The sequence below is a fragment of the Poecile atricapillus genome, chromosome 1 (assembly GCF_030490865.1).
Source record: "Poecile atricapillus isolate bPoeAtr1 chromosome 1, bPoeAtr1.hap1, whole genome shotgun sequence".
NCBI lineage: Eukaryota > Metazoa > Chordata > Aves > Passeriformes > Paridae > Poecile > Poecile atricapillus.
Genome location: NC_081249.1, coordinates 26,718,599 through 26,744,846, shown reverse-complemented (window position 1 = coordinate 26,744,846; position 26,248 = coordinate 26,718,599). Strand labels below are relative to the sequence as shown.

The 26,248-nt window shown below is 37.8% G+C and overlaps 1 protein-coding gene across 1 annotated transcript; it reads right to left on the bottom strand.

Annotated features, from left to right (window-relative positions):
- Positions 1 to 282: 282 nt before the first annotated feature.
- On the bottom strand, positions 283 to 23,574 carry CDC16 (cell division cycle 16). The gene is made up of 18 exons (XM_058839154.1): positions 23,452 to 23,574; positions 20,494 to 20,548; positions 19,509 to 19,606; positions 18,975 to 19,013; positions 18,018 to 18,158; positions 16,473 to 16,632; positions 15,754 to 15,848; positions 14,998 to 15,131; positions 13,888 to 13,967; positions 12,272 to 12,321; positions 11,529 to 11,602; positions 9,512 to 9,637; positions 8,626 to 8,778; positions 7,958 to 8,021; positions 7,448 to 7,509; positions 5,238 to 5,373; positions 4,592 to 4,682; positions 283 to 3,509 (listed from the first exon to the last, which is right to left on the bottom strand). The coding sequence occupies exons 1-18, from the start codon at positions 23,497 to 23,499 to the stop codon at positions 3,244 to 3,246; spliced, it is 1,872 nt and encodes a 623-aa protein (XP_058695137.1). The 5' UTR covers positions 23,500 to 23,574; the 3' UTR covers positions 283 to 3,243.
- Between the last annotated feature and the right edge of the window lie 2,674 nt (positions 23,575 to 26,248).

Below are 26,248 nucleotides of genomic sequence, written 5' to 3'. Positions count from 1 at the left end.
TAGCAAGAAACTTACTGTGAGGATGGTGAGGCACTGGAATGGGTTGCCCAGGGAGATTGTGGATGCCCATCGCTGGCACTGGTCAAAGCCGTGTTGTTGGACAGGGCCTGAAGGAACCTGGCAGGAAGGTGTCCTTGCCCATGGCAGCAGGGTTGGGACTACAGGATCTTTAAGGTCCTTTCTAACCTACACCATTCTGTGATTTCATGATTGATTATTCTAAGTACTGACCCATCAATCAGACCTTTTTAGTCCTAGATTGCAATCAACGAATTTTGCAATACCTAGATCCAAAAAGTTTATTAAAATTCCTGTGTGAGTTGAAATATCTTGGACTACATCTAGAACGGGTGGCAGAGGTACAGCAAGCTCCAAAGCAAGGACATGTCACACATTTAAGGACAGACTTGTCTGGAGCTATGCAAACTAGACAGAAGGAGCAGAAGTACCTGCCATTTAATCAGAATACATGAGGTCATTGCAAATCTTCAGATCCTGATGCATTGATAGTCCTCAAACAGCTGTCCACAGCATGAAGGAAATACATGATCTGATGTGGAATAATAAAAGTAGGTGGCATTGGCTGAGAAAACTGAAATCACAGAATATTCTGAGTTGGAAGGCACCCACAAGGACCATCAAGTCAACTCCTAAGTGAATGGCCTACATGGGGTTTAGGCTTGTAACACTGACATTTATTAACACCAGGCTCTGATCAGTTGAGCTAACATGTTATTAATTTTCAAATCTTTTAGGCAGCAGCACCAATGAAGAAACTTTTGGAGCCATTCACAGTACAAATATCTTGTGGGTTTTCATATCTGTTATGAGAACCCTGAAGGCAACAGTCAGATCTCCCCACTCTGGGGGGAGTAACGACAAAATTTGCCTCTGGGACAAAACTAATCTTTGGAAGAGTAAGATGAAGTTATGAGACAGAGTAAAAATGTCTCTTTTGGGGGCATATTTATAAGCCACCCAACCTGACAGTCCTGGACCCTTGTACCCAGCTGCCAAAGCCAAGCGAGGCAATGGCAATGGCTTGCAGCAGGAATCAAGAATATGAGGTCAAGTCAGGCTGGAACTAATAATCAAAGTCCTAATGAAGACAAGGGAAATACTCAATTTAACTAGAGCCAGGATGAATGTCATCATAACCCAGAAAGGCACCAAGCACTATCTAGGAAGAGCAGGACTGGAGCAGGACAGGTGATGGGAGGTGCAGAAGACCAGGGCAAGGAGGTGCTGCCTGTACAAAGGCAGGGATTAGGACAGAACAAGAGCCGCTCAAAACATTTTACAGAAGACAAATGAGGAGAGAAAAGCTTTCCCTAAAGTCCTGTCTGAGACATACATCATGAACCAGTTCACAAGTTCTAACCCAACAGTAGCTGCCTAAAAGGCTTGCAGCCAAGCTAAGCCATATTAAGAATTCCTCTGACATCCAAAAGAGTCCTTCACAATCTAGGACACTTTGCATACATTACTTTCTAGGAAATTTTTAATACCAATAAACGAAGGTTAGCAATAGCCAGCCAAAAAACCTCCAACAGATACCTGCCAAGGCACAGTGTCACGATAGGCTGCCATTACAGCAGTGCCCATTCTTGCTATTCCATCTGTTTCCTCCCACTCCAACCATTTTTCCCCACTGATGACAAGTAACACAGCAGTGGCTTGCTCTCCTTGAACCTGAGAATTGATCAGATCTAGAAACTATTTTAAAATGCTGTTCCAGTTCCTTGCTTTCATTTACAATGTAACCACATAAGGATTTGTAATACCATGGCTGAGAAAGTAGAACAGTAGATTCCTACAGGCAGGAATAACATAAACCAGTGTTGCCATCGCAGCTGACACAGCATCAGATCGTAACTGGGGAGTGGAGGAAGAAAGATGAACTTTTATCAGTGTTTAAAACCATTTTGCCAATGAAAAAAATTAGTAACAGAGGAAAACAATGCAAGACTTATATCCATCTGACAGTAGTCAAAAGGCCTGATTCTCTAGAAGATTGTTTTGCCACCTTCCATTTAGAAACTGCCATCATGTCTTACTAGAAAACTAGATTTACATATGCTGGATTAAAAATTAATGATATAAAGAAAAAGGAGCTTGGTTCCTTGAGAATCTTTGAGAATCCATTTGCAATATCCTTCTGTGTGCAGCAACAAGCCTTTGCTGTCATATTATCCATGAGATAGTCTTGATTACAATCATTCCAGATACATAACCACAGATGTAAAAATAACTATCAAAAGATCTTTTAAAGAAAGAGACCTGCCTAATAGAGTAGTTGTTGAGACACACTCATTATAGATTCTTCCGGAGTGTCCAGGAAAAATCCCCAGTTTACTTCAAAGAATTCACCTGCACCACACCCCAATTACCAGTTTGAAAAAGAAAAGAAAGCCCTTTGTATGAACTGTTTTTGCCAGCCACACTGAAGAAGAGAGACCTGACTCTGTCCACGAGATGCATATGCTTCCTAAATGATTAATTTTTCCAACACTCTGCTTGGATACTTTTTCACTTAAGACTCATGGCTCATACTATGTTTTTCAGGAGAACGTGTAACTTTGGGTGAATTGTTTTAGAACTAGGAAGTAAAACATTTTTATTCCCCTTATTTTATCATGTTTAAAAATATATGGGATTGTTCTTTAATTCTGCACTCAACACAAAGTCCAATCCGTATTTTCTAACATATGGAAGGGAAATTTGGGCATCTCCAGTTCCCTTTGTGGAGCCACAGCACAATTCCCATTGTCACTGCGACAGAACCAGACTTCACTACTGTGCTGGTCCTCACAGGAAAGCAATAGGATCACCTGGACCCAACAGATTTCCACAGTGAGAGTGTGTGCAATTGCTGACAAAATACAGACTCCTCCCCAAGATCTTCCTCTCTTGATACCCTTGAATTCCAAAGTGCAGTTGTGTCTAAAACTTGAATTGATGTTCAGTAATGCACAGACATGTGCAAAATACTCTGGATTCAAGCTATGTATATGGCCTGCATCAATACAATAAGGTCTTCTTGATTCAGATGGGGATTCATGAGAGTGCTATCAGGAAAGGAATATTTATAAAGTAGGAACTACAAAACTCCTGGTGTTAAGTACATAGTAGTTTGAATTCATATAAAAAATAGCAAATTCATGAAAGTACAACACCATAACAAAAATGCTAAAACAAACATACTACACTTAGACAAAATGAGCTCTCTACCAGTATTTATGGTCACGTACTGTGGTCTGACATTGATGTTTCTAACATCATATCACTTTCATTCATTTCAATCTCAAATGTTTCTTCCAATGGGCGACTGGTATCTGTACTTTTCCTTTGATTTGATGTCTCTAATGTTACTATGCCACTTTCATCCAGAGTTTGTCTTTCTATGTCGAATTCTCTGAAATCCCAGGGAGGTGAAATTATGTTCTTTAAAGTCTTCACTGTGTGTACATCAAAGTCATAACATCTTAATTTGTCTTTGATCTCTGTTCCTAGGAAAACAGACAAACAATTTGTTAATTTCAAATTAATACTCTCTAAAATGTAATCTCAAAGAAACTATCATTCAGCAACTACTATAATTCTCTGCTTTCAGACCATCAAGGAGCTGCTGCTGCTTAATGACTGAAGCTGAATAAGTTCTGAAAAAGTCCAGCAGCCTCCTTTCTCAAAAAAGCACAATACAAGAAGCACAATTCAGACTCAAAAGTCTGTTTTGAGAAGTAATTGCCAATTCCCTTCCCAATTCTCCAAGGGGCTTTTTTTCTTATTTAAGTTACACACAGCTTGGTTTGCATTAATGCATCTCACATGGCTGCACAGTTTTTCCAGACGTGTTAAATGACTATATATGGAGCAAGACAATATTGAGAAGAAACATCTGTTTCAATTGTGTGAAAAATCTGCAGGAAAAGCTCTAGAGCACACGGATGACTTTTAATGCTTCAGCCTTCTTAACATCTTTGACAGGACATCAGCTGTGTTCATTACAGATAAATCATTAAGTTCAACGAAGCAGAAATTTATAAAAAATATAGAAGTTTTTTTGCAGAGAAAAACTTTCATAGCAAATTTAAACCTACAGCAATATAATGTATTACTGTTATGAAGCACCTTTTTTTACCATATCTAAAGCTGTATTTTTGGAGTCAGAAGAACCTATCCTGTCTCCACAGAGACAACTTCTGACAAGGTGAAAATACCTTACTCTACAACAGCATTAGCATTAGCTCTGATTTCCTAACTCCATACCTCTGTTTATTTTTTTCCCCATTCCATTTGCAATCTAAGATGCCACAAATCAGTATTTTCTATAAAATAAACCATCAACACCTTTAATGAGAAAGTGTTTCCTTTCTTTATTCTGATGAGAGTTTACTGTCATGATGCTCACAAAAACCAGTGGTCATCTGCAATTGCTGCTAAGTTCTTACTCAGACATTAAAAAAAAACAAACAAAAACATCCTCTACTTTGTGAGTTAATTAGGTAGTGGTAGGCAGTCCTTTTTGATATAAGAATAACACTCCTCAAAGGACTCAATGACTTAAGAGACACATAAGTTAGATATTTACCAATATAGGCTTCAGAATCACCAATGTACATTTCTATGCAGTGTCCAAGCATTGTGACCGAAAACGTGTCATCCCGTCTGAGACCAAGGGCCTATTAAAAAAAAACAAAACAGTGGAAAGTATTTAGCAGCAAATAAAAACATTTACATCTTAAGTATGCAATGGTTCAGTTTATTGGTTTGTTGTTCCACAATATTATCTGAGCATAGTCTTCACTGCAAAACACCACACAACCAAAATAACACCATCATTTGAACTGGCTGAAGTAGTAAGAAAGGAAAGTATGAAAACCAAACCAGAAAAGAACATATATACAGACAGGAAATAATTTACATATCATGTAATATAACATATGCTGCTGTTTACTTACTGTAAAATGTCTAGGTTGGAAGTATTTAAAATTATTTCAGGTGCATGAGAAGCTTATGTACATAATATATAAATTGCAATTCAAAGTTTGCCAAAGAGGCCATTTTTTACCTAATCAATGAAGTATAGAAGATTTAAGAAAAAAACCAACAAATTAGGATTATAAAATGAGCACTTACTTGGAAGCTGGAAAAAAGGCTGCTCTAAACCCAAACCAGAGTGAAACAGTAAACAACAGAATCTATGACTAGCCCTTCAGGTGAAACCAGTTACATACCGTGTGGAAATAGTCAATGGCGCTTTCAAAATTGCCCATGAGGCTGTGTATGTAGCCAATGGCAGAGTAAGTAGAAGCATTCTGAGGGATTAATACCAAAGCCTGGCGATGGTATTCCAGTGCTTCTTCATACTTCCTGTTAGGGTTAAGTGCAGGATATCTATTAGTAAGTTTCATGGTGAAAGTTGTTTTTACAGTACCCTGTGGGTATTTTCCTCAGCGAAGTGGAACACAATTGCACCAGAACTTTAAAATTATTGCTTCACACTCTGAATATAATAATAGAATTTACAAAAGACTCATGAATATCGACAATTTTCTTCCTCAGTATAATTGAGAAATCACTGTTCTCCTTATGTAGCAAAACAGCCTAGCCTACACCTAGGTCCCATTTCGAGATCTTAGCTATTTGGTATGGTAAATTGCTTTAGATGTTTAATGCTGTTCATTGTAGCACTGGCTTTCTTTCTGTAGCTTTCATTTGTCTTCCTGAGGGAGAGAAGGTGCAATACAAGACTAAATCACACATGATTCAAACTGAGAAAAGCTCTCCGGGTAGAAATCTCACAACCCTTAAGTGTTGAGTACACTGGTACCTTCATCATTTTATGATACACTCTATGAGAAAAGGAGGTTTTTACATATCCATGATAGCTATCAAATACCAACCTGTCTTTAAAAATTACCTATTAATTACACTGATTATTGCATTTGTTATTTTATAAAATAAGGATTAAATGTACACTGCAACTTTACTGACAAATTAAATTGTCACATTTGACATCCTAGTTCCGCATTGTTAAAAATATAGATGTCACATGTTCACGAGAAATTTTAACATCCAAAGTGATAATGAAATTATGCAATGAGCCAGACATGAAGTTGTTAGAGGGCATCAAGTAATTGATGAAGAAAAATTATGCAACTGTTTGATTGCTGCACAAACCTTTCACATGATTGCAATTTCATTTCCACTCATAGTATTTACACGTCCAATTGACTACTACTGTATTTGAATATGCTGCTTTCATTTCAACCACATAATCCTAGTGAGTAGACATATATCCAGTAAATTCATAATAGCCATATTACATATTACAGACACTACTAAATTAGTTATTACAGAGTTTTTTAGAATGTCAAAGCATATGTACAGCTGCCTAAATTCTCAAATTTATTTTCTTGGAAGATGGTTTACAAGTATGTAAAAATATTTTAGCTTTGACTTCTGAACCTGAGCAAATATCAGAAGTTGTACAAAGCAATTAGTAACTTACTGCAGAAATTTAAAAAAAAGACAAAAGCAATTATAAACAAAACAAGTATTTGAAAAAACCCTGCAATTATACTCATGAACAGATTTCAGAAGCATGCCTTTTGTTTGATCTTGGCACAAGGAGTAACTGTTATACGTCCTTATTTCATAATGAAAATAAAGACTAATTGGCAATTCAAGCACAAAGCAATTACTACCAAAGCCAAAGCAGAAGTACAGCTTTCATCTACCATAATCACATTCTCATTAGAAGCTTTTAAACAAAAATTACAGTGTACACCAATTGAGCAATTAAAACCACTAAAAATATTTCAAAAAAAATGCATTGATTGAACAAAAGAAAGCACTGGCTAAAGTCAGATTAAGGTAATTAATGTGAAAACGTTTCTATGTTAAAACTGTTAAAGCTTGTATGTGTACTTTGCACTTTTACTTTTCATGGAATGGAAACATGAAATGAAATATTAAATAGTTTTCTTCTGAAAAACATAGATTAAGACACCCTTGCTGTGTTATAATGCCAGTGAATATTTCACTTCAGTAAAGAAAAGCAAGTGCTAATCCAAGCAATTAATTGGCACAAACCCACATTTATGTTAACTAAATCAGTGCACATATTTCAATATGTGAGGACTGGGACAGTGGAGAGTTAAAATTCACACCCATACAAGCATCTAAAAGGCTACAACTAATTCCCTAATAAAAATCAATAGTTAAAGAAAGGCTTTTACATTAAGTACTTTAACTTTTGTGTAATAAACGCAATATAAGGGGTGATTAATGTAGCTATGTTCACAACCTGATTTAGAGAATCTAGTTCTTACAGGTTAAATCTACACTGCTCTCATGTGGTACACAATCTTGACATAAAGGAGAGAGAAAATACATCTGTGTAGCATTATAGAGAAATGGAGCTCCATTACTCTCTGCTTACTTGAGTTTTCTGCAGACGTGTCCTAAGTTGTTCAATAAAGGCTCCCACTTGTCAACTGTTACCTGCAAAATAATGCAACAATTCAAATAACTGCAGCTTCCTAGACTTTAAATTTTGTCTACTTGAAGAAAACCAACATACAAATGAATAGAGAATTTTGTTTATGAACAAGAAAAATATCACAAGCATTTTAAACTCCTAACAAAACACAAGCTCAAAACATTTATTCAATAACTAATTTTTCTACTTTTTACATTCCCCAAAGATAACAGTATTTCTTTAAAGAGTCAGTGATGTTAAAACTTGATGCAAACCAAACAAAACCTGTTTTATACTTAACTAGAAAAAGTCAAGTCTCAGCCTAGGAACACTGAAGACACAGCTTTAAAATATAATTTATACTGTATTACTTCCATCTTAAAATAAGCACAACATGTTTTGTCACAAGCTATTACAGAATTCGCGTGAGTTTTACAGATTTATAACCTTGCACGTTATTAGAATAAATACCTCATTTCCAATAGCTTTGATTTTTTCCAGTGCATCAAGGAACCACTTCTCTGCAGTTTTCCAGCTAAGGATTGAAGGGGTGGGGAAGTAAATTAAAGAAGAGTTTTCATTAGCAGTATGAGAAAACTGTATTCAAAAAAGATTTCTATTACATTATTTCATCATATGAGTGAAATTACATATAAAACCCAGTAATTTACACTTGGCTATATTTTGCATTGTGGTTCTAAGAGCTACCAAGACAAAACTAAAAAAAAATAAAAAATAATCAGAATCAAACTAAAAATATTGACTAAACACTTCTTATATAGGTTAGGTTTTTTTCCCTAGAATGTATTTGGAACTCCTAAGCTGACAAAATGTTTGCTGCACAAGATTTTATACTATGTGTGCAAATAGATGCCTTTTCATGCATTCAACTACACAATGACAGGCACATGGAAGATAGCATCAATCTCTGGATGTTTCTCAAGCATTAAATTCTGTTCTTGTTCAATCTTAAACAAGGAAGAACAATGTAGAAAGCAAGGATTTAAGGTGAACACCATCTAAACTATAACCAAAAGACACTATAGTCCAATATAAGTACTTTAGGGGAGATACCGGCACATTACAATTCAGAGTAATCCACATTTAAGATAGTATTTGATTGTATTTTGCAAGCTTACTCTCCATTTTGAAATGCTACCACTCCAACTTCATGCATAACAAAAGGATCTTCAGGTGCAATGCTTAAAGCTTGGCTGAAAAACCGTTCAGCCAACTTGGAATTGTTGGTCAAACCATATTCCAGTCCAATATAGAGCATCGGCAAATGACACCTAAAAACCGTAAAACAAAGTGCACATTTGTTTCTGTGTGGTTGTCAAGAATGGAGTCACAAACTATAAAGACATGCCAACTCTTTGCACATGTTTATGTACATCCAAGTAAAAGCTGATTTGAATGGAGTACCAACCTAAGGGGAAGTTTAAAAGACTTTCCATCTCTGTTTAACAAGAGACTGAACTCCAAAATGCAATTGTAACTTGCTCTGCAATCACATGTATTTTCTCAGCACTCAAGTTTAGTTCTGATGATTTTTTCCCTTAATTTCATTCATACATTTAATTTACAAATAGAAGTAATCAATAAAAGAATTACATTTACCAGTAACCACAATCAAATACAATAGTTTTATATGCAATATAACACAATTAGCTTACGACTCATTTTACAATCCCCTCCCACAGCATGAAAGACCTGTTTGAGCTATTACTATACAGCAGTTGATGAGCTAGTATGACAGCCATGATTCACAAATTTCAGAAGATGTTCAGGTAGAATTTTGATTACCTATATATAAAACTTGACTTCAGAATTTATAAAACCAGAACAGTAATCGCAAATAATGCAGTTAAATGCAGACAGTTAAAATTGTTCGGGGTTTTTTCCTCCCTTGTTCTCTACCAGGTAATTGTTGCAAATGCATTGCTACTGCTTAAAGGGATGTAAGTCAATATTCTACACTTATGGATTCCTTTGAATCTCTCTGAATATGATGTTTGTACACACCCTTTCATGAGCTGTGCAGCTGTGAAGTATGCAGCCATTGCTTGGTCATGCTCACTCTCCACTGCGAATGAATGTCCATATGCTATCCATGCAGGTCCATAGGTTCGCTCCAGTGTAGTAGCTTTGCTAAAAACAAGAGCAAGTCACAAGAAAACACATCTGAAATTAAATTTCATCTGCTTCAGATGACTACTTAGATAGCAATGCTATGCCACATGGTTAGGTATCTATTGAGATAATTGTCTGTAATGACTAGTGGAAAACAAAGTTAATTTTAAAAGTTTGAACTATTTAGCACTTAGAAGCATCACACATTCTTGTGAATTGATTTTATTATTTCTGCTATTGTTAACAGACAGGAGGAATTATTTTACATTACTGAGCATAATTATTTCGTAGGTGAATTGAGTAAAATACAGAAAACATTAGTAGTGACTCAAAACTCATTGCAAAATCCTACCTATACATTTTAAAATAAACATATTCTATCAAATCCAAGCTTAAGAAGCAGGATATGAAAATACCAAATGAACACTTAGGTTGATATTTTGCCTTCTAATTGCACTAGCCTTGAAGAAGATGAGCATTTGTCACTTCATAGGCCATGCAGCACAGAAGTATACAAAATATCACTCAAGTCTTGAGCTGAGAACTGCAACCTGATCATCAAGTCATCAACCTCAAGACTTTAAAGAAAGGAGAACTTGACAGGAACATTAGGAAGCTATGTAGATTATTTTCTGAATCTGAAGGCAAGGGCTTTCGTAACTAAACAGCTCATAACAAGTGTGCCCAGTCTTTTCTTAAAAGCTTCTGACATGGAGATAATACATATTCCATAAGTATTCTAGCATATTGCTTAACTATCCTTAAAAACTTATTTTTTTTCTAACATAAAATCCAAATTTTATCTGTCACAGTTAAACTCATTATTTCTCATCACAGATCATAGAGAACGATTTGTCCTCTGTCTTCTGAGACAAAACTTTACATATTCATACATTTCTATCTTGCTACCCATGACAGCAATGAAAGGTATGTGGGCATTTGACTGTGTCTTCAAGTTTCTTTTTTGGAAACCACTGTGTAGCCCATAGTAATTCCCAGCCTTGTTAGCTTTATACTATCATTCTTCTCCAAGAAATTTAAGCATCTTGTTACTATTTCACTTTCAGCAGACCTCTTTTCCCTTTTGCCAGAACTACTCCGAATTTTGGTGTTTGTTGTTTTTTGGTTTGTTTGTTTTTTTCTTCAGTATATCTACAGACCCTTTCTTGCTGTCTAGGGATGCTTGTACACTTAAAGATGGTTTTTAATTCAGCACCAAAACCAAATATACCATTTAGGACAGCTAGTTGAAGAAATTCACCATGCTACTTGTAAGGAATATAAATATTTTACTCATAATAACCAGGCATTTGAAAAGTCTAAATGACTAACTCATCTTTACATATATTGCCTGTAAAAGTCTCAGGAAAAATTAGTCTTACAGGTTGATTTATGCCTTCTCAGTTTAAGCTTACAGCACCAGAACAAATGTCCTACTTCACAAAGGTCCCTATGCTGATATTCAGTACACATACAGAAGACCTACAGGAAACAGCAAACCTGAAAAGCCTACCATTGCTTGTGCACAGAAAGAACTTGACAGCCACATGTCAGAATTTTCCATAAAATTCTTCCCTTTCAGATATGAAACCTGAACCTGGGAGAATGCCTGAGTGTCCCTCAACTGAGAACTGACTACAGCTGTAGTTAGCTCAGCAGCATGAGTGACTGCAGGAATAGGAAAGGGGACTGCCTAGAGAGATACAACATAAGTCTTCCTCATTTTTAAAGTATCTCTATGGACTAGGTCTAAATTGCTATACAAAAAAAAGGGTGGCAACAAATGTATTTAAGTAATAACCAGTTTATTGAGGCTTCTCTTTATGGGCTTACGAACAATCATGAACATTAAATGTTTACTTAGCAAGTGAGCAACAGATTCACTAAGGAAAACAGAAAAAAAAATTACCTGAGATATCTTCTAGCGTGTTCATTTTTGTGGCCAACCATGAGATAATAGCATCCTACTGCAAACCATGACACCTACACATTAAAGTCAAAATAGAATATTAGATGCATCACACTCATTTTAGTGAAGCACCAAAAGAGAGGAAGACATAATAATTACAGAAGTTAGGAACATTTTCACTGAAATCACAGTCAGCTCTTCAAATTATTTGGTGCTACAGACAAGCTAGAGCTGCTGGCATGTCCCTTTCTAACTGGGGCTTACTCAGCCTCATGAAGAGAGGTAAGTGGAAAGCTTACTGCTGTCCTAAATTATTTAATGGTAGGGAACAGAAGACAGAGCCAGATTTTTTTCAGTGGTGCAATGACAGCACAGGAAGCAATGGTGCAACACAGAAAATTAAGATCAACTCAAAGAAAAATAATTTTTACTGTGAAGGTGATCAAACACTGGAAAAGGTTGCTCAGGGACATGTAGACACTTATTACTGTAGCATTTGTTTTAAATTATTAATCAAAGTAAATAACTCACACTGAATACCTTTTACAGGTACTTAATTTTATAAAAAGAACCTTGGCATAAGGAAATTACAAGGCAGAGAAAATAAAAAGAGCAAACTATTTCTACAAGCTTCATCCAGAAACAGATTTTGAATTCTGTAGCTCAAACTAATACGTTACAACTTGTATGTGTTTTCACCTAAAAAAGAAACTATCTGACAACAAAAACTTAGAACAACTTACAGGATTATTTGGGTACAAATCCACCAGTTTGTGAGAAAGATAGAAAAGCTCTACGTAGTGGGAAGAAACAAGAAAAGAAAATTAAAACATGCTAAAACATTTATATGTTTCAAGTCTTTTAGCTTTCCATAAAAAATATACAGAACATCTAAGATTATTAATCCATAAATAAACAAAATGCTTTCTTTTAATGGTAATGCTACAAGCTGCCTCAAAATAGATTCAGTTTTGCAATTAGCTAAAGAAAACCCAACCAAAACAACCCATAAGTCTTCACATAACACAAATAAGCAGCTCTACTTCCCACCCTTTAAGAATTCTGCAACAACTTAGGTCATTAACATAGATTAAAATAAATGCCAGTAGTATTACACTTGAATGTACCTTGTCAAGGTAAAACACTATTCAACTTCCTACATCTAAAAGGTATAACATACTGGCTAGCTCCATTTCAAAGTAGAGTCCTGTGCATTAATATGCTGAAAATAGGACAAAAGTAAATAAATTATTATATTATTTGGAATAATTCCAAGTGATTACTTCTTTAGTAAAAATAATAATTCTAGTTACTGGAGTAACTTACTATAGATTTTCTAATAATAGCAGCAATAATGAGCTACAGGATAACCATTCTATTGCCCATGCAATTTCAAAGGAAATAGCATTATGCCACATAAAGTTTCTATTTCCAGACCACAGTGCTCTTCAACCAAAGAGATTGTCCTGAAGCACTTTTGTATCAACTCTCTGCTCCAGAAAAAAAATCTTACAACTGGCTTACAAAATATTAACTTCTGTACATAATGCTTGTCAAGGCAGCTTTAGAAGAAGAATCAGAGTACTGGCCCCATTTTCAGATGTACTTAGCCGTAAAATCACTAGGAGGTACCGTCAAGAAGTGCCAATACACCTAATGATCTATTTGCGTACATACAATGCACTGTTCCCAAGAGACTGCACAGCATATGAGCTCCTTGTTCTATTTTCCAATTGATTTTAACGACATTCAAGCTCTTCACTTGATTTATATGCAGTTTGGAATGAGAAAAAGCCACCATAGCTGCAAGTAAGCTATTCCTGTAATTCCAATGAAGGTGTTGCATGATTATTCATTTGCTTGAACTGACCAGAGGCCTCCACAACAGCAAAGGCAAGAAGAGTCTAGAATTTTTTCTATCACAGAATAAACATGTCTACCTAAGCGTACACACCTGCTGAACAGTTCTGTCTAGTTTAATGTATTATGTTTTACTGTTGACCAGAAAAAGTAAGCCAGATACTGTACAAAGATCACCTGGAAACAGAAATCACAATGACAGGGATGAGGCAGTGTAGCTCATGGGCCTCCTGGCTACACAATCCAGTGGTTAAAAGATATCAACATTAATGACCATGAACTCTTTGCACATCTACTTTCCCCTAACCCTCAATCTGGCAGTCAGCTCTGAAATTCCCTTCTTTACTAGTTACCACTGTTTTCTTGAAGTGGAAGGTAGGAGGAAAAATATATGTAATTTTTCAAATGGTATATAAGGGGGTTTCCTGGCATCTTTAATTTATTAAAACTGGGGCTTTACAGCCTTCTGTTGTGTTGTATAAAATGCTGTGTTCCTTACCATTTGCTTTGTTAAGCTCCACAAGTGTCCCTATATGTACAGGTAAACAATTTGCATGGAAGGGATCTTTTTCCATCACTCTAAAAAAAAAAAAAAATTAAAAAAACTGTAATGCACATTTCAAAAACTTTAATGTGTTAAAAGAAAACTGCTTGCATAGCATGTAATGTTTGAGTAAATTACCACTTTAGGCATTAGAAAACTACTTGTGACTTAAAGACAACTATTAACAGCATAATAAAGGCTCTCTTCAGACCAGAAATATAACAGTTAATTTAGCTTAACAAAAGGGAATAACAAAATTCTTTCAAGCTGAATATACAATTAGAAAATCATAATAAAATGCTCTTCTGTTTTGCAGGTCACTTCATATTTAACCAGCAGACAGAAAACAAAAACATTTCTGTTCATTTCCATACATTTGACAGTAACTTTCAAGCAATAGTCCTCAACCTCCTGAGGTTAACAACAGGCAGTATGCCTTCAGAGTCACATTCAACTCAGTTGTAAAATTTTGTTTCCTGTGGCATTCAGAAACACATCCATGAGTCCAGACCTACAGCAGCTGAGAAGCAAACCATGGTAGTGTTCTGACTCCTCTGAGCCGAGCAGCAGCGCGTGTCTGGAATGTGTAACAACCCATACACGATACTTGGCCATCAAAATTAGAAATAACATGCCTTCAAACTAGCTTTTAAATTAATAATATCTTTTGATCATTATCAATAAGATTGTAACTGTTAATTGGCCAGAGAAATCAAACTTCCTAACTAACCATCTGATTCAAACCAGTTCATTCTGAAGGCCAAACAAGAAGGAGGTAGAGAGCACATGAAATTGAAGGTACCAGAATAAGGAAGAGGATGGATGAAGGGAAGTTCAGCACAGTGCTGATTGAGTTTTACCTTGGATACTTCTGATATGTATTAAAAATACGATCTCTTGCCAGACACAAACTACACATTTTAATACATGACATGTATATTACAATACACATCAAATTGTTATGTGTGTTTACCCATTGAACAACAATATTTGCTGTAAGTCCAGGCATAATTATTACACTTCACCATATGAGAAAAAAATCTGAAAGTTGCTTTGTACACTTACACTGAAGTAAGCTTATAACACATTTTGAAGTCACAGTTGTAATAATGCCTTTCTGCTAAGGATACTACCACATCCAGGTTTTCCTGAAGACCATCTACTGATTCAGGAATCAGTGTTTCACTGGGTTTATTATACTGAAAGACAAAAGAAACAACATTTGAAACAAAAACTAAACTAAAATCAGATGGTATAAGTATTAATATTTTTAGTCCTAAAAGATTATTTAAGAAGCTTTAAAGTTCTTAAAATTTTTATTTTTAAACTGAAAGTCCATAAAACCTGTATTTGGTAAAATGCTTCTTTAAAATGTATTTAAAAGCTCATTTAGAACACGAAAGATGCTTTCCACGGTCAATATGTTTTGTGTAGGCTGTAGAAATTAAAACTGAACAATATATATTTTTGTGGCTCCTTATCACTTTATCTTTGGATAAGAATAGTCTGGAATGATGTTGTTATAGCTTAATATTTTCAGGTAAATGATGTTCTGTCTACATTATTAACACTCTTTTTCCCCACCTAGAAGTTTCTCAATAAATACATTTTCAAAAGCATAAATCAGAATTTCAAGTTGTCACCATAGCAGAAAACAACCGAAAACTGTTACATTACTGCATAAAGTGAGATGTACTGCATAAAAAATTTTGAAAACTACAAAGTCCATATTTATTTCATTGTTCAGAATAAATGGGATCCAAGAAAATTTACACCCAAAGCCAAGACTTCCAATCAATTCTCCAGATTTTTGGGACTTACCTTTTTCAATTTATTCTCAAATAAGAAGTGAAGCAATTCCTGTTCTTCTTCTGTACACTGTCTATTAAGAGGAAGAGATTCAAGGAGTTCTTTTTCTATGAATTAAAAGATATTGAAGTGGTCATATTACAGAAGAAACACCAAGACCCAACTTTTCAAAAACTTAGAGATATAAAGGATTTTATGATGGTCATCCCAACTGCAAGGACTGTAACAGCATAGATACACTGAAACAGATAATACTACTAATTTTGGAAATTAAGGATTGATTAGTTATTCCTGCTACACTTTAAAATAAAATGTAATAAAGATGAAATTTTTTTTTATTTACTCCACACATCAAATGTTATCACTTAGAATGCTCTATTAACTAACATGTAAGCAAACCCCAGGAGGGTTTCATTGGTTCAAAGCCTGTGAAATTGAGAATACAGGACAAAACTTTGTTTGAGCTGGGCAGAGCAGAAGAGCTTCAGGAGCTAACAAGCAGGACAGTTGTGTTACCATGTTTCTTTCAACTCTTAGCACTGCAGGACTGAAAAATAAAAGTTCAAATGCAAATTTGTGCAAATCATAATAGTCACTCATTTCATACATCTTCTATTCTTATCATTTTGAAGTTTGCTACTTTTTGTATTGCCTTAATTTTTATCTAGGAAAACACATCCTGAGAAAGCAGGTAATTTTTACTTGTATTTGAGAAATACTTCTCTCCAGACCTTCTTGTGCTGTCAGCATATGGTGTGATGTTAAAAGATCGAATGCTTCAAAGCAGTAAACATCAAGCTTCAAGGCCTCTTTGTAGCTGTAAGTTGCCAGTGTTCTATTATCCAAAGCATCATAGATCTTCCCTCGTAAAAGGCATATAGAGCTCTTGATCTGGTGGAAAAGCAGGACTGGAGGTCAAAGACTGAATCAGTGTTTGCAATTTAGTTTTGAGCACAAATCAAATATGCTCCCTGGAAGTAAAAAGTATTTAATGTATGATAGAACCTGATCTTCTAGTGCTGTCTTTAAATAAAAAGTTGTCTCTACTATCTCAAAGAAAAATCCAAAGAATGCTCTGTCAGGTAACCTACTGCCGAACAAGCACATGCTCAAAATAAAAACAGGAGGACAGAGTTCATCTTTCCTAATTCTGGCATCCAGCTCTCTGAAACTGAGTTGTAACTTAATTATACTGAATTCCCTTCATATCCAACATAGAGAAATTGTCACTTCCAAAGGCAATACACTTCTTTGCTGACCATTAAGCCACATATTTCATGCAGGACAAGAATGACCACAGTAGAGATAAAAAAAGGCCAAATCAATGGACTCAATTGTGTGGAACAGAAAAATATATCCTTGTTTTCAATCCAAAACTGAGATATTCCAGAAAAGAAAACAGGGAAAACCCATAATTACCAGTTGTTCTACAATGCTTATTAACTAACTAACATGTTTTCCAAATTCCCTTGATAGGTATTCAGTTCAGTCAGAAGGCCACAAAAGTGTCAGCAAAAGAGAAAGTTAACACATTACCTAACTCTATCATCAGACATAACAGTCCCTTAATCCCATTATACCAGCTTTCAAAATCAGTTCACATCAGCAGTGTAAATCATTTTGCTACTTCAGTCTTAAAGGGAAAATGCTGTCTGTCAATCACCTACACTGTAATTTCAGCTAATAAATTTTAATTTGTACCTTTGAAACTAACAGCTCTTCACAGGCCCTTCAGCATACACATTGTACCAATCTCTTTAAACTGTGTCTACACAGAAATTTTTCACTGAGCTTCAAAACTTTCACCTTCACCTCACATAATTTTCACAAATGTGATCAAAGAATATCCCACTGAGAAAAACACTTGAGTGATTATGAAGTATTTCATTAAAAATAACTGGAGGAGAAGAAAAATTTCCTTTGTTATCCCAGAACCTGCAGCCTAACTGAAAGCAATGTTAGAATATATTATCAAGAAAGAGCTAAAAGACTGTAAAAACCAATGCTAGATCATGAAGTTCCTGTAAAGTGTCTGCAAATAATTTATAAGAAGCTGTTGAAAAACACTGTTTATTTTTGCATACGGAGTTATTTTCATACAGGCGAGCTACCACAAAACATGTGAATGAAAGAAAAATGATTCAGCATTTCTGAAAATTATGTTATCCGAAAAAGAAAGCTTTAATGCAGTTTCATATTCATAGAGCTATGAAATCACTTTCTGACTTCACAGGTTTTCTTCCTACAAAAATATTTCTTAAAATAATGTCACTTACTGAGGACTGTGACATCTCCCAGTCTGTGGCAGAATCTTTCAACCCACTTTCATCCTTCAAGAACTTTTCAAAAAGTCGTTTGTTGATTGGCTCCTCCATGTCAAGAATATCCAAGGCCTGTTGATGCTCTTTTGCAGCATACTAACCAAACATGTGCACGTAAAAAACAAGGTTTTGAAAAATTTGTACATAAAGCATCAATAAACACAGCATCATGTTTCAAAGGCATAGGTTTTATCAACTAGTGTTTATCAGCAGGTTTTTCATGCATGCTTTTTCTTATTTGGCTATTTGTCATTTTATAATTCCAGTCATCTCTTTTACTGGGCATCTATAATATGCAAAATGATAAAATTATAAAAATATGCAAAAATTATAAACTAAAGAACGTACAGAAAAATATATTATTCAGCATTATGCAGTCAGAGAAACAGGTATAGTTCGAAAAATAGTTAACACAACTTTTAATAAAATACCATCATCTTATTCTATAAGCAGCACATTATTCTATTTCAAATTTTTGTATTTAATCTATCAACTGATTCAGCTGTGTTTCTGAAAGCACTGCATTTTACCTTTTATGTGTACACTTTATACAGAAGTATAAAGCTGCTAACTATAGTCATACAACCATAAACCACATCTCCTCTGCTCAGATTACAACCAGCCAAATAAAAGTGTAAACATTAAGACGTGAGACCAAAACGGTTCACATTCTTTGCCCACAAAATACTAGGGGATTATTTCCTGGGAAAAAAGGTCAGCTGGACTTCTTCAGACAAGTGCCACAATGGATAGTCCAGTGACCCAACTGCAAGTTAAAGAATAAAATCAACTGTCAGAAAATTTAAACCTGAATATATCTATCCACACTGCCTATCAGGTACCTATTCTTCCCAAGATGTGTCTTTTATTTAGTTTAATTTGTTTCCAGTAGGGGTTAAAATGTGTACTCACATGACATCTAGCTGCAAGGTAGCGACATGCCTCATACAACTGAAAGAGAAGTTTCACACACATCAGTTATAAAGAGACAATGTGTTTGCTTACACTCCTGTAGTCCCTTTTGCTCTCTCCTTTTTCAGTTATATGGCTTCTTCACTCCTTTCACCACCAAAAGTCCTTCCTGACCAAGCCTGTAACACTTTCCCTTCTACTAAATTCTCAAAGGACACTTACTTGACTCTTGTCTTTACCACTCATTATCAGAGTGGAAAGAAAATTGAAACAACTACATCTGAAGTGACAATCCACCTTCCCATACCTGCTGCAGTTACATCCCTGGACCCCTTCTCTTTTCTGTGACCTTATCTGAGAACAATGCTTTAAACTTGACCAATTGAACAATAGGCCTTATAAATGAAATTATGCAGCTTTCTTAATTACTTTTCATATAAACATAAGTCTGTGACGGTGGAGAAGTCACTGTGGTGAACAGCAGAGTGTTAAAAGAGGGGTAACAGTGGCATGCCTTTGACCAAAATGACTTACCTTATCCAACTTCCGCGATCGAAGGGCATGTGCTGCCCTGTGATACTGAGCTGTTAGGTAAAGACACTGGGCCAACCAGTAGATATCCTGTGGCTCCTCTAAAGTGAAAGAACAAATTATTAACCACTGCTTTACAATATAGCTTGAAACATTTTAATACACAATGCTCATTTTTGCTTCACTAGAGAAGTATCTTCACCCTACTCTAACATCCTAGAGAGTTACGAAATTTTATTTATAAATAGGTATAAAGTAATTACAGTATCTATCAGTGAGAGAGTAAAATGACAAGATAATCAGATTTTAACTATAAAGACATCAGATATTGCACAGGACAGTGAATACAAAGAATGTCATAACAGAAGTGTGTCTTGAGGAGACAACAACAATACAGACCAAAAAAAGCAGCAGTTGCAGGTTACTCTTGGACATAGGGCAGAAAAGAACAACCCATAAATGTCTCTCAGTTAAAAGACCAGTGGGAACCTAACAACAGTGAAAGCACTAGACTTTCATAGCTTGGAGTTGCAATTTCAGAAGTGCAGCTTGGTACCCTCCTACCTTACTGGTTTGGTTTGATCCCAACCAAATCCTTTGTGGGATCAAATCCCTGGAATCACTTTAAGAAGTGTAAGTGCCTGTGGCTATGGACAGCATCAACACCCTCCCAATGTAAACCCATGTTGTACTTGTCACCTAGGGCAGCCCTGAGTCCTCTGGGAAACCACCATGATCTCTTGGGTTTTTGTTTCTTAAGGAAGGCAAACCTTAGGCTTTGTACAAACGTTAATTTTAACACAAAGTTCAAAAGGGAAGGAAAATAAGCTCTGCTCTGTTTAAGAGAATGGCATTCCAAAGATCACAAAAATGCACTTAAACCAAACTCAAGACATCAGCATTTGACCAAACAGCACTAAAACCCCAGCAAAACAGAACAGTATCAGAAAGAAATTCATAAAATACAATGTAAAAAGCAACCACTTACCATGAGAGAGTGAAGCTACTTTGTCAGCCCAAAACAGGGCACTTTGATACTGTTGCTGTAAAAGCAGGATAGAAATAATTAGTATTCCTTTGGGGTTAGCTTTACTGGATAATTTTGAAATACACTGTACATTAGTCAGATTTAGTATCTTGCATATAGTCTTTAATGAATGGTGATTCATATTTCAGGTCTTTGTAATTTAAAAAAAAATAGTTTAAAAGGACCAATACTGTAACCTCCAAGGAATATCCAAAAGTAATTTGGACTTGTTCATTTATCTTCAATAAAATCCAGGTATGTTTGACCAAAAGTTATGTGCTGTGTAAGTATGGCAATAGGTTGTTAGTTGAATTTCCATCACTGAAAAGGTAGCAAGAATCCCCATCTCCAGCTAAAAAAAAAATGCTACTTTTTAGAAGAAAGAGAATACTAAATATAAAAAAAAGGGCACCAAAATTACTTCAGGTAACTTCAGCAGCACCATCTCTAATCAAGAAATGTTCAATCTTCAGTCAAGGTGCTTCAGCTTCACATACATCCATAGTGCCTGCATGCATTTCCCCTTATTCTTGGGTACACATTTTCACTCCTGAGACTCCAGCTTGGCAGGAGTGAAACACGTAGGAGTGGTGGCAACCAGAGATGAGACAGAAGCAGAATTTGAAGGGATATCCCACTAACCCAGCTAAAGTTGCCATCAGGTTTGGGGTGCCAGGCAAAATCTCAGGGAACTGGCTGGGATTATCTCCTGAGAAGATCACCAGGCACTCTTGCTGTTCCTTTTTATCCCTCTCCACGCAAAGAAGTCTAATGTGATCCCAAGGATATGCTGAACACTTAACAGATACCCTGCCATTGCAAGGATTTGTAAGACTTTACAAGAGCATGCAGCAAGTGGACAAGGGGGAATGGATTAAAACTGAAAAAGAGAGTAGGTTTAGATTAGATGTTAGGAGGAAGTTCTTTGCTGCGAAGGTGGTGAGGCACTGGCACAGGTTGCCCAGATAAACTGTGGATGTCCCATCCCTGGAAGCGTTCAAGGCCAGGTTGGATGAGGCTGTGAGTAGCCTGGTCCCTGCCCCTGGAAAGGGGTTGGAACTAGATGGTCTTTATGGTCCCTTTCAACCCAAACCACTCTGATTCTCTGAAGACTTGGAAAGCCTTGATGGCGTCTCTCCTCTCCTGCACCACTGCAGTTGTGGAGTTTGTTCAAAAACTTAGGGACTGTTTTGTGCTTTTGGAGTACAGGTCTGGCAGTCTCCTCTGAAATGCACACACTGATGGTATCCCAGCCCTCATAAAGCACTACACTCCATGACCTAAGTGGTCTCTTCTATCATGTGTTTCGACATTTCCTACTTGATGGGGATTAATAATACCCAGCAAATTTGTCAAGAGATTAGTTTGGTTTCAATCTGCACTCCCAAGGGGGAAAAAAAATCCACAAAAACACACAAAACAATCCCCCCCACATTTAATAGCTGTCTACAAGAAAAGACATTTAAATTATTATCTCAACACCACAAAAGAAAGGTATAATCCAGGCTTACAAGGCACTGCTCTGTTGAGCAGTTTTACAGTATTAAAGGATTACACATTATTACACAAAAAAGCAACTTCATGTTCCTCCTGATGCCCCCTCCTCAGAAGTGCACGGCTGTCTATACAGCTGTGTGGCAAAGCAGTTTGGTTAAACATTTCAACACAAATGTGAACAACAAACTAAACCAATCAAACTCACCAAATTAGCTTAAGTCCCTAATCAGTCTTTCTGTCAGACTTGCTGGCCACACAGAGAAATGCCTTTGCTGAATTTAAGGGGTGTGCTTTTCTCTGCAGTGACGCCTGCACCAAGTCTGAACTGGAAGGAGAGCAGAACAGTTTGATACTACATTTAACCTAATTTATATATGCATTTTCCCTCTTGGGTTTTTTTTTTTTCTTTTTTGCCCTGCAGCAACATAACTGCTGAATCCATCAGCAAATGAAAACAACCCTGGCCTTGTAAGAGCCGTCTGCGGCATTGCAAGAGCATAATGGGCAGCTTAATCACCAGGTAGGGAATCACAGAATGGTCTGGGTCAGAAGAGACCTTAAAGATTGTCTAGTTCCAACCTGCCATGGGCAACTACACCTTCCACCTGACCTGGCTGCTCAAAACCTCATCCAACCAGGCCTTGAACACTTCCAAGGATGGGGCATCCACAGCTTCTCTGGGTATCCTGTTTCAAGTTCCACCCTCACCATCATCAAAGAATTTCATCCTAATATCTAATCTAAACCTAACTTCTCTAAGTTTGAATCCATTCCCCCTTGAAACAATCATAGAATCATTAAGGTTGGAAAAGACATCCAAGATAACCAAGTCCAACCTTTGCCAGAACCCATCATATTCACTAAACCATGTCACCCAGTGCCATGTCCACTTCCAAGAAGGGTGACTCCACCACTGCCCTGGGAAGTCAGTTCCAATGCCTAACCACCATCTCACCAAGAAGATTTTTATTTTTTTTTTCTGATGTCCAACCTGAACCTGCCCTGGAGCAACAGAGGTCATTTCCCCCTGCCTCAGGTAAGTACGGCCCAGCTTGCACAACCCGTGAGGGCGAGATCCTGCAAATACGCCTTCGCTACACAGCAGCCCCACGGCGGCTCCCCTCCTTCTCCACACGAGGGAGAAACCAGGAAAACCCATCGGGAGGCCCCGGCTCCCGCTGGAGACCGCACAGGCGGCGCTTCCGGCCCGCCGCACCCCTCTCTGACCGCCGCTCCTTCCCCTTCCAGGGAAAACGGGACATAATGACAAAATTACGCCCTCTCCGCCGTTGCAGAGGCCGGCACCGCTTCCCGCCCCGCCCCGGCCTCCTTCTCTGCGGGAGCCACTCCGAGAGCGGCTTTTCCTCAGGGAAAACCCGGGGGCTGCCGGCCCTTCCCCAGCAGCCCCCGCTGGGCGCTCACCTGGTCGATGTAGTGGCGCACTCGCCTCCTGAGCCGCTCCAGGTTCATCCTCCCTCCCTCCCGCGCCGCCCTGGATGCCGGAGCCGCCGAGGGACCACGGGCCGCCCGCCGGTGCAGCGCCCAAACCCGCCCCCCGCCTTCTCTCCCTCCCTCCCGGAAACAGCGCCCCGAGCGCGGCGTTCCGGGAGCGCTTGGGCCGCCGGGGACATCCCCCTGCGCGGGCCCCTTCCCCCACACGCCCCTAAATAAACATGTCCTGGGACTTTTCTCTACAGTCCGTACTGTAGAGAAAGAGAAATTTGTGGTGAAGGGCTTCTTTACCGTTTCGAAGAGAAAGACTGTCCGTAGAATTTGGCCCGAGGGAATGGCCTGAAGCTGTGCCAGGAGAGGTTTAGGTTGGATTTCAGGAAAAGGTTCTTCTTTCCCCAGAGGGGTGGCTGGGCACTGGAACAGGCTCCCCAGGGAAGTGGTCACGGCACCAAGCCTGACAGAGTTAAAGAAGCTTTTGGACAGCTCTCTGAGGCACATGGTGTGACTCTTGGGGATGGTGCTGTGCAGGGCCGGGGGTTGGGCTCCTTGGGTGATCCTTGTGGGTCCCCTCTGGCTCAGCATTCTGTGATTCCGTGATTCCTGCAGAGATCTGTTGCCCTGAGAGCTCCCTTCGGCTGCTGCAGCCTTGTGGTGAAAATGTTCCCTCAGGACTTTGCTGGGATGGTGGATGGTGTGTCTATGAGGAGGTTTTGTATGAGTCTTGAATCTCCCAGGCATTTTTGGTGTCGCACAGGTTGGGGAATCATTTACTAGGACACTGCTGAAACATTCAGCTTTTACTGCTGAAACCCAAGTAATGCGAACCATTAAAATGTCTGATTTGAAGTAATTTGGCCAATACATCTTGGAGCAGGTATGTATGGAACAAGAAGAAGAATGACCTGTGTTTGCTTAAATGGAGGAGGAAGACTTGTGTCAGGGTTACAGTGTGGAGAAAGCCACAAAGGTGGCAGGTGGTCATAAGTAAATAGTCTCCATTTGAGAAAAATGGATTCATGTGCCCTCTCTTGAATTATTTGCAATAGCTGCACTTTGATGTTAAACTGTTTGATTTCAGTGATTGTCTCCATTTATTAGTTAGACCAGCTTTTCACCTCACACGGTGTCATCTTTTGGGAGCCAAATCTTCTCTGGTGCCATTGAATGTGTGTGCTGCAGACAGCAGATACTTTTGCCTGCTGTAAAGCATAAATTTATTCTGGGTTTATTTTGTTGGTTTTTTTTTTCACTCAACTGCATTTGTGGGTCTGCTACTTTTTCATATTTTGGAAACCAACATCCTGGGGAAAGCAAAATCCTTGTTCATCTTTCCATTAGATCACATTATGAAGAAACTAATCCCTGTGATAGTTTCTTTGGATCCAACAGTCCTATCTAGTGAGGGTTATCACGTTCAACTTCCCTAAAGACAACTTCTGGGTGTCCAAATACCTTCCATGGCAGGATACAATCAAGCTTTTGTACCTACAATTCTCAGAAACTTGTGGCTTGTAATAAGTACTACCATTCCACTCATTGCATCTGTCAGTTTAAAATTCTCTTCAAAATCAATACAGAAAAAACAGCGTATGTATTCATCAGCTTGCTGGCCTTTCTGTGTACACAAAAAGATGTTTGAGTGTGATTTTGATAACATTTAGAAACTGCTGAGTGGTGGAGCCCATGATTTGTCCTATGTGGCACATTTCCCTCTTAGACTACGTGTAACAATAAATCACCAGAGATCAGTGAATTCTATTCAGTGTGAGACATCAGGGTAGCAAACAGCAGTAATTCAGAGAGAACAAGATAAATTTAAAAATCATAGAATCATAGAATGGTTTGGGTTGGAAAGGACCTCCAAAAGTCATCAAGTTTTAACCCCTCTGCCAAGGGCAGGGGTACTTTCCACTAGACCAGGTTTCTCAAAGCCCCATCCAACCTGAGCTTGAATGTCTCCAGGAATGGAGTATCCACAACTTCTCTGGGCAACCTGTTCCAGTGCTTCACACCCTCATCATAAAATGTTTCTTCCTTGTATCTAGCCCAAATCTACCCTCTTTTAGTTTATATATCTCAGTAGAGAAACTGAGTTTGAAATTTCATGAAATGCAGAACAAAAAAATGAAATAAAATATGAAAATTAGGAGTTGGTGCTAACCACTAAGATAGAAATCTTGTCTGGGGAAGAAAAAAAAGATGCACAGGAAGTGTGGGGGTTGGAAGAGATGAAAATGCTCTTGTTGGGGATGGGTGACAGTTAAGAACAGCCGTGGTCACCAGGAGCTGCTCTGAAGCACAGAGAAGACCTCTCATCTGTAGGATCTTGGAGTGGTCCAGGGAAAGCTCTATGAATGTGAGGAAACAGGTACAGAAATGCACATAGTGTTATTTCTCTGTTAGCATCTATCTGGTTCTAACATTGTCAAAGCAGAGCACATAATCTCATGTTGCTCCTTTACATGTGTTATGTGCTGCTTTTTCATGTTTTCCTGAAAATTTAGCTTGTCTCAGCGAGCTGTTTCTGGGGCTGGAGCTCAGAGGAATGGTTGCTTAAGCTATGCTGGGGGGCTAAGGCAGTGTGGCTCCAGGGGCTCTGCTCAGGTGGGCTCCAGTCCCGTTTCTTCAACAGGAAGCTGGTCGGACATCAGCTCTCATGAAGTAGCTGGTCATTCAAAGAAAACACCCACATGGACAGACTCCATAGTTTTGCTCTTTCACTAGGAGTTACATAGGCATGTGGGCAAATAGATGAGGCTGACACATC

Excerpts from the sequence above, each read along its gene's own strand:
- CDC16 (XM_058839154.1), bottom strand. The coding sequence starts at position 23,499 with ATGAACCTGGAGCGGCTCAGGAGGCGAGTGCGCCACTACATCGACCAG. Across the intron at positions 11,603-12,271 it reads ATTTGTACCCAAATAATCCT|GTGTCATGGTTTGCAGTAGG; the intron begins GTAAGTTGTTCT and ends TTTAATGTGTAG. Across the intron at positions 8,022-8,625 it reads GTAGCATTTCAAAATGGAGA|CTGGAAAACTGCAGAGAAGT; the intron begins GTAAGCTTGCAA and ends TTCAATCCTTAG.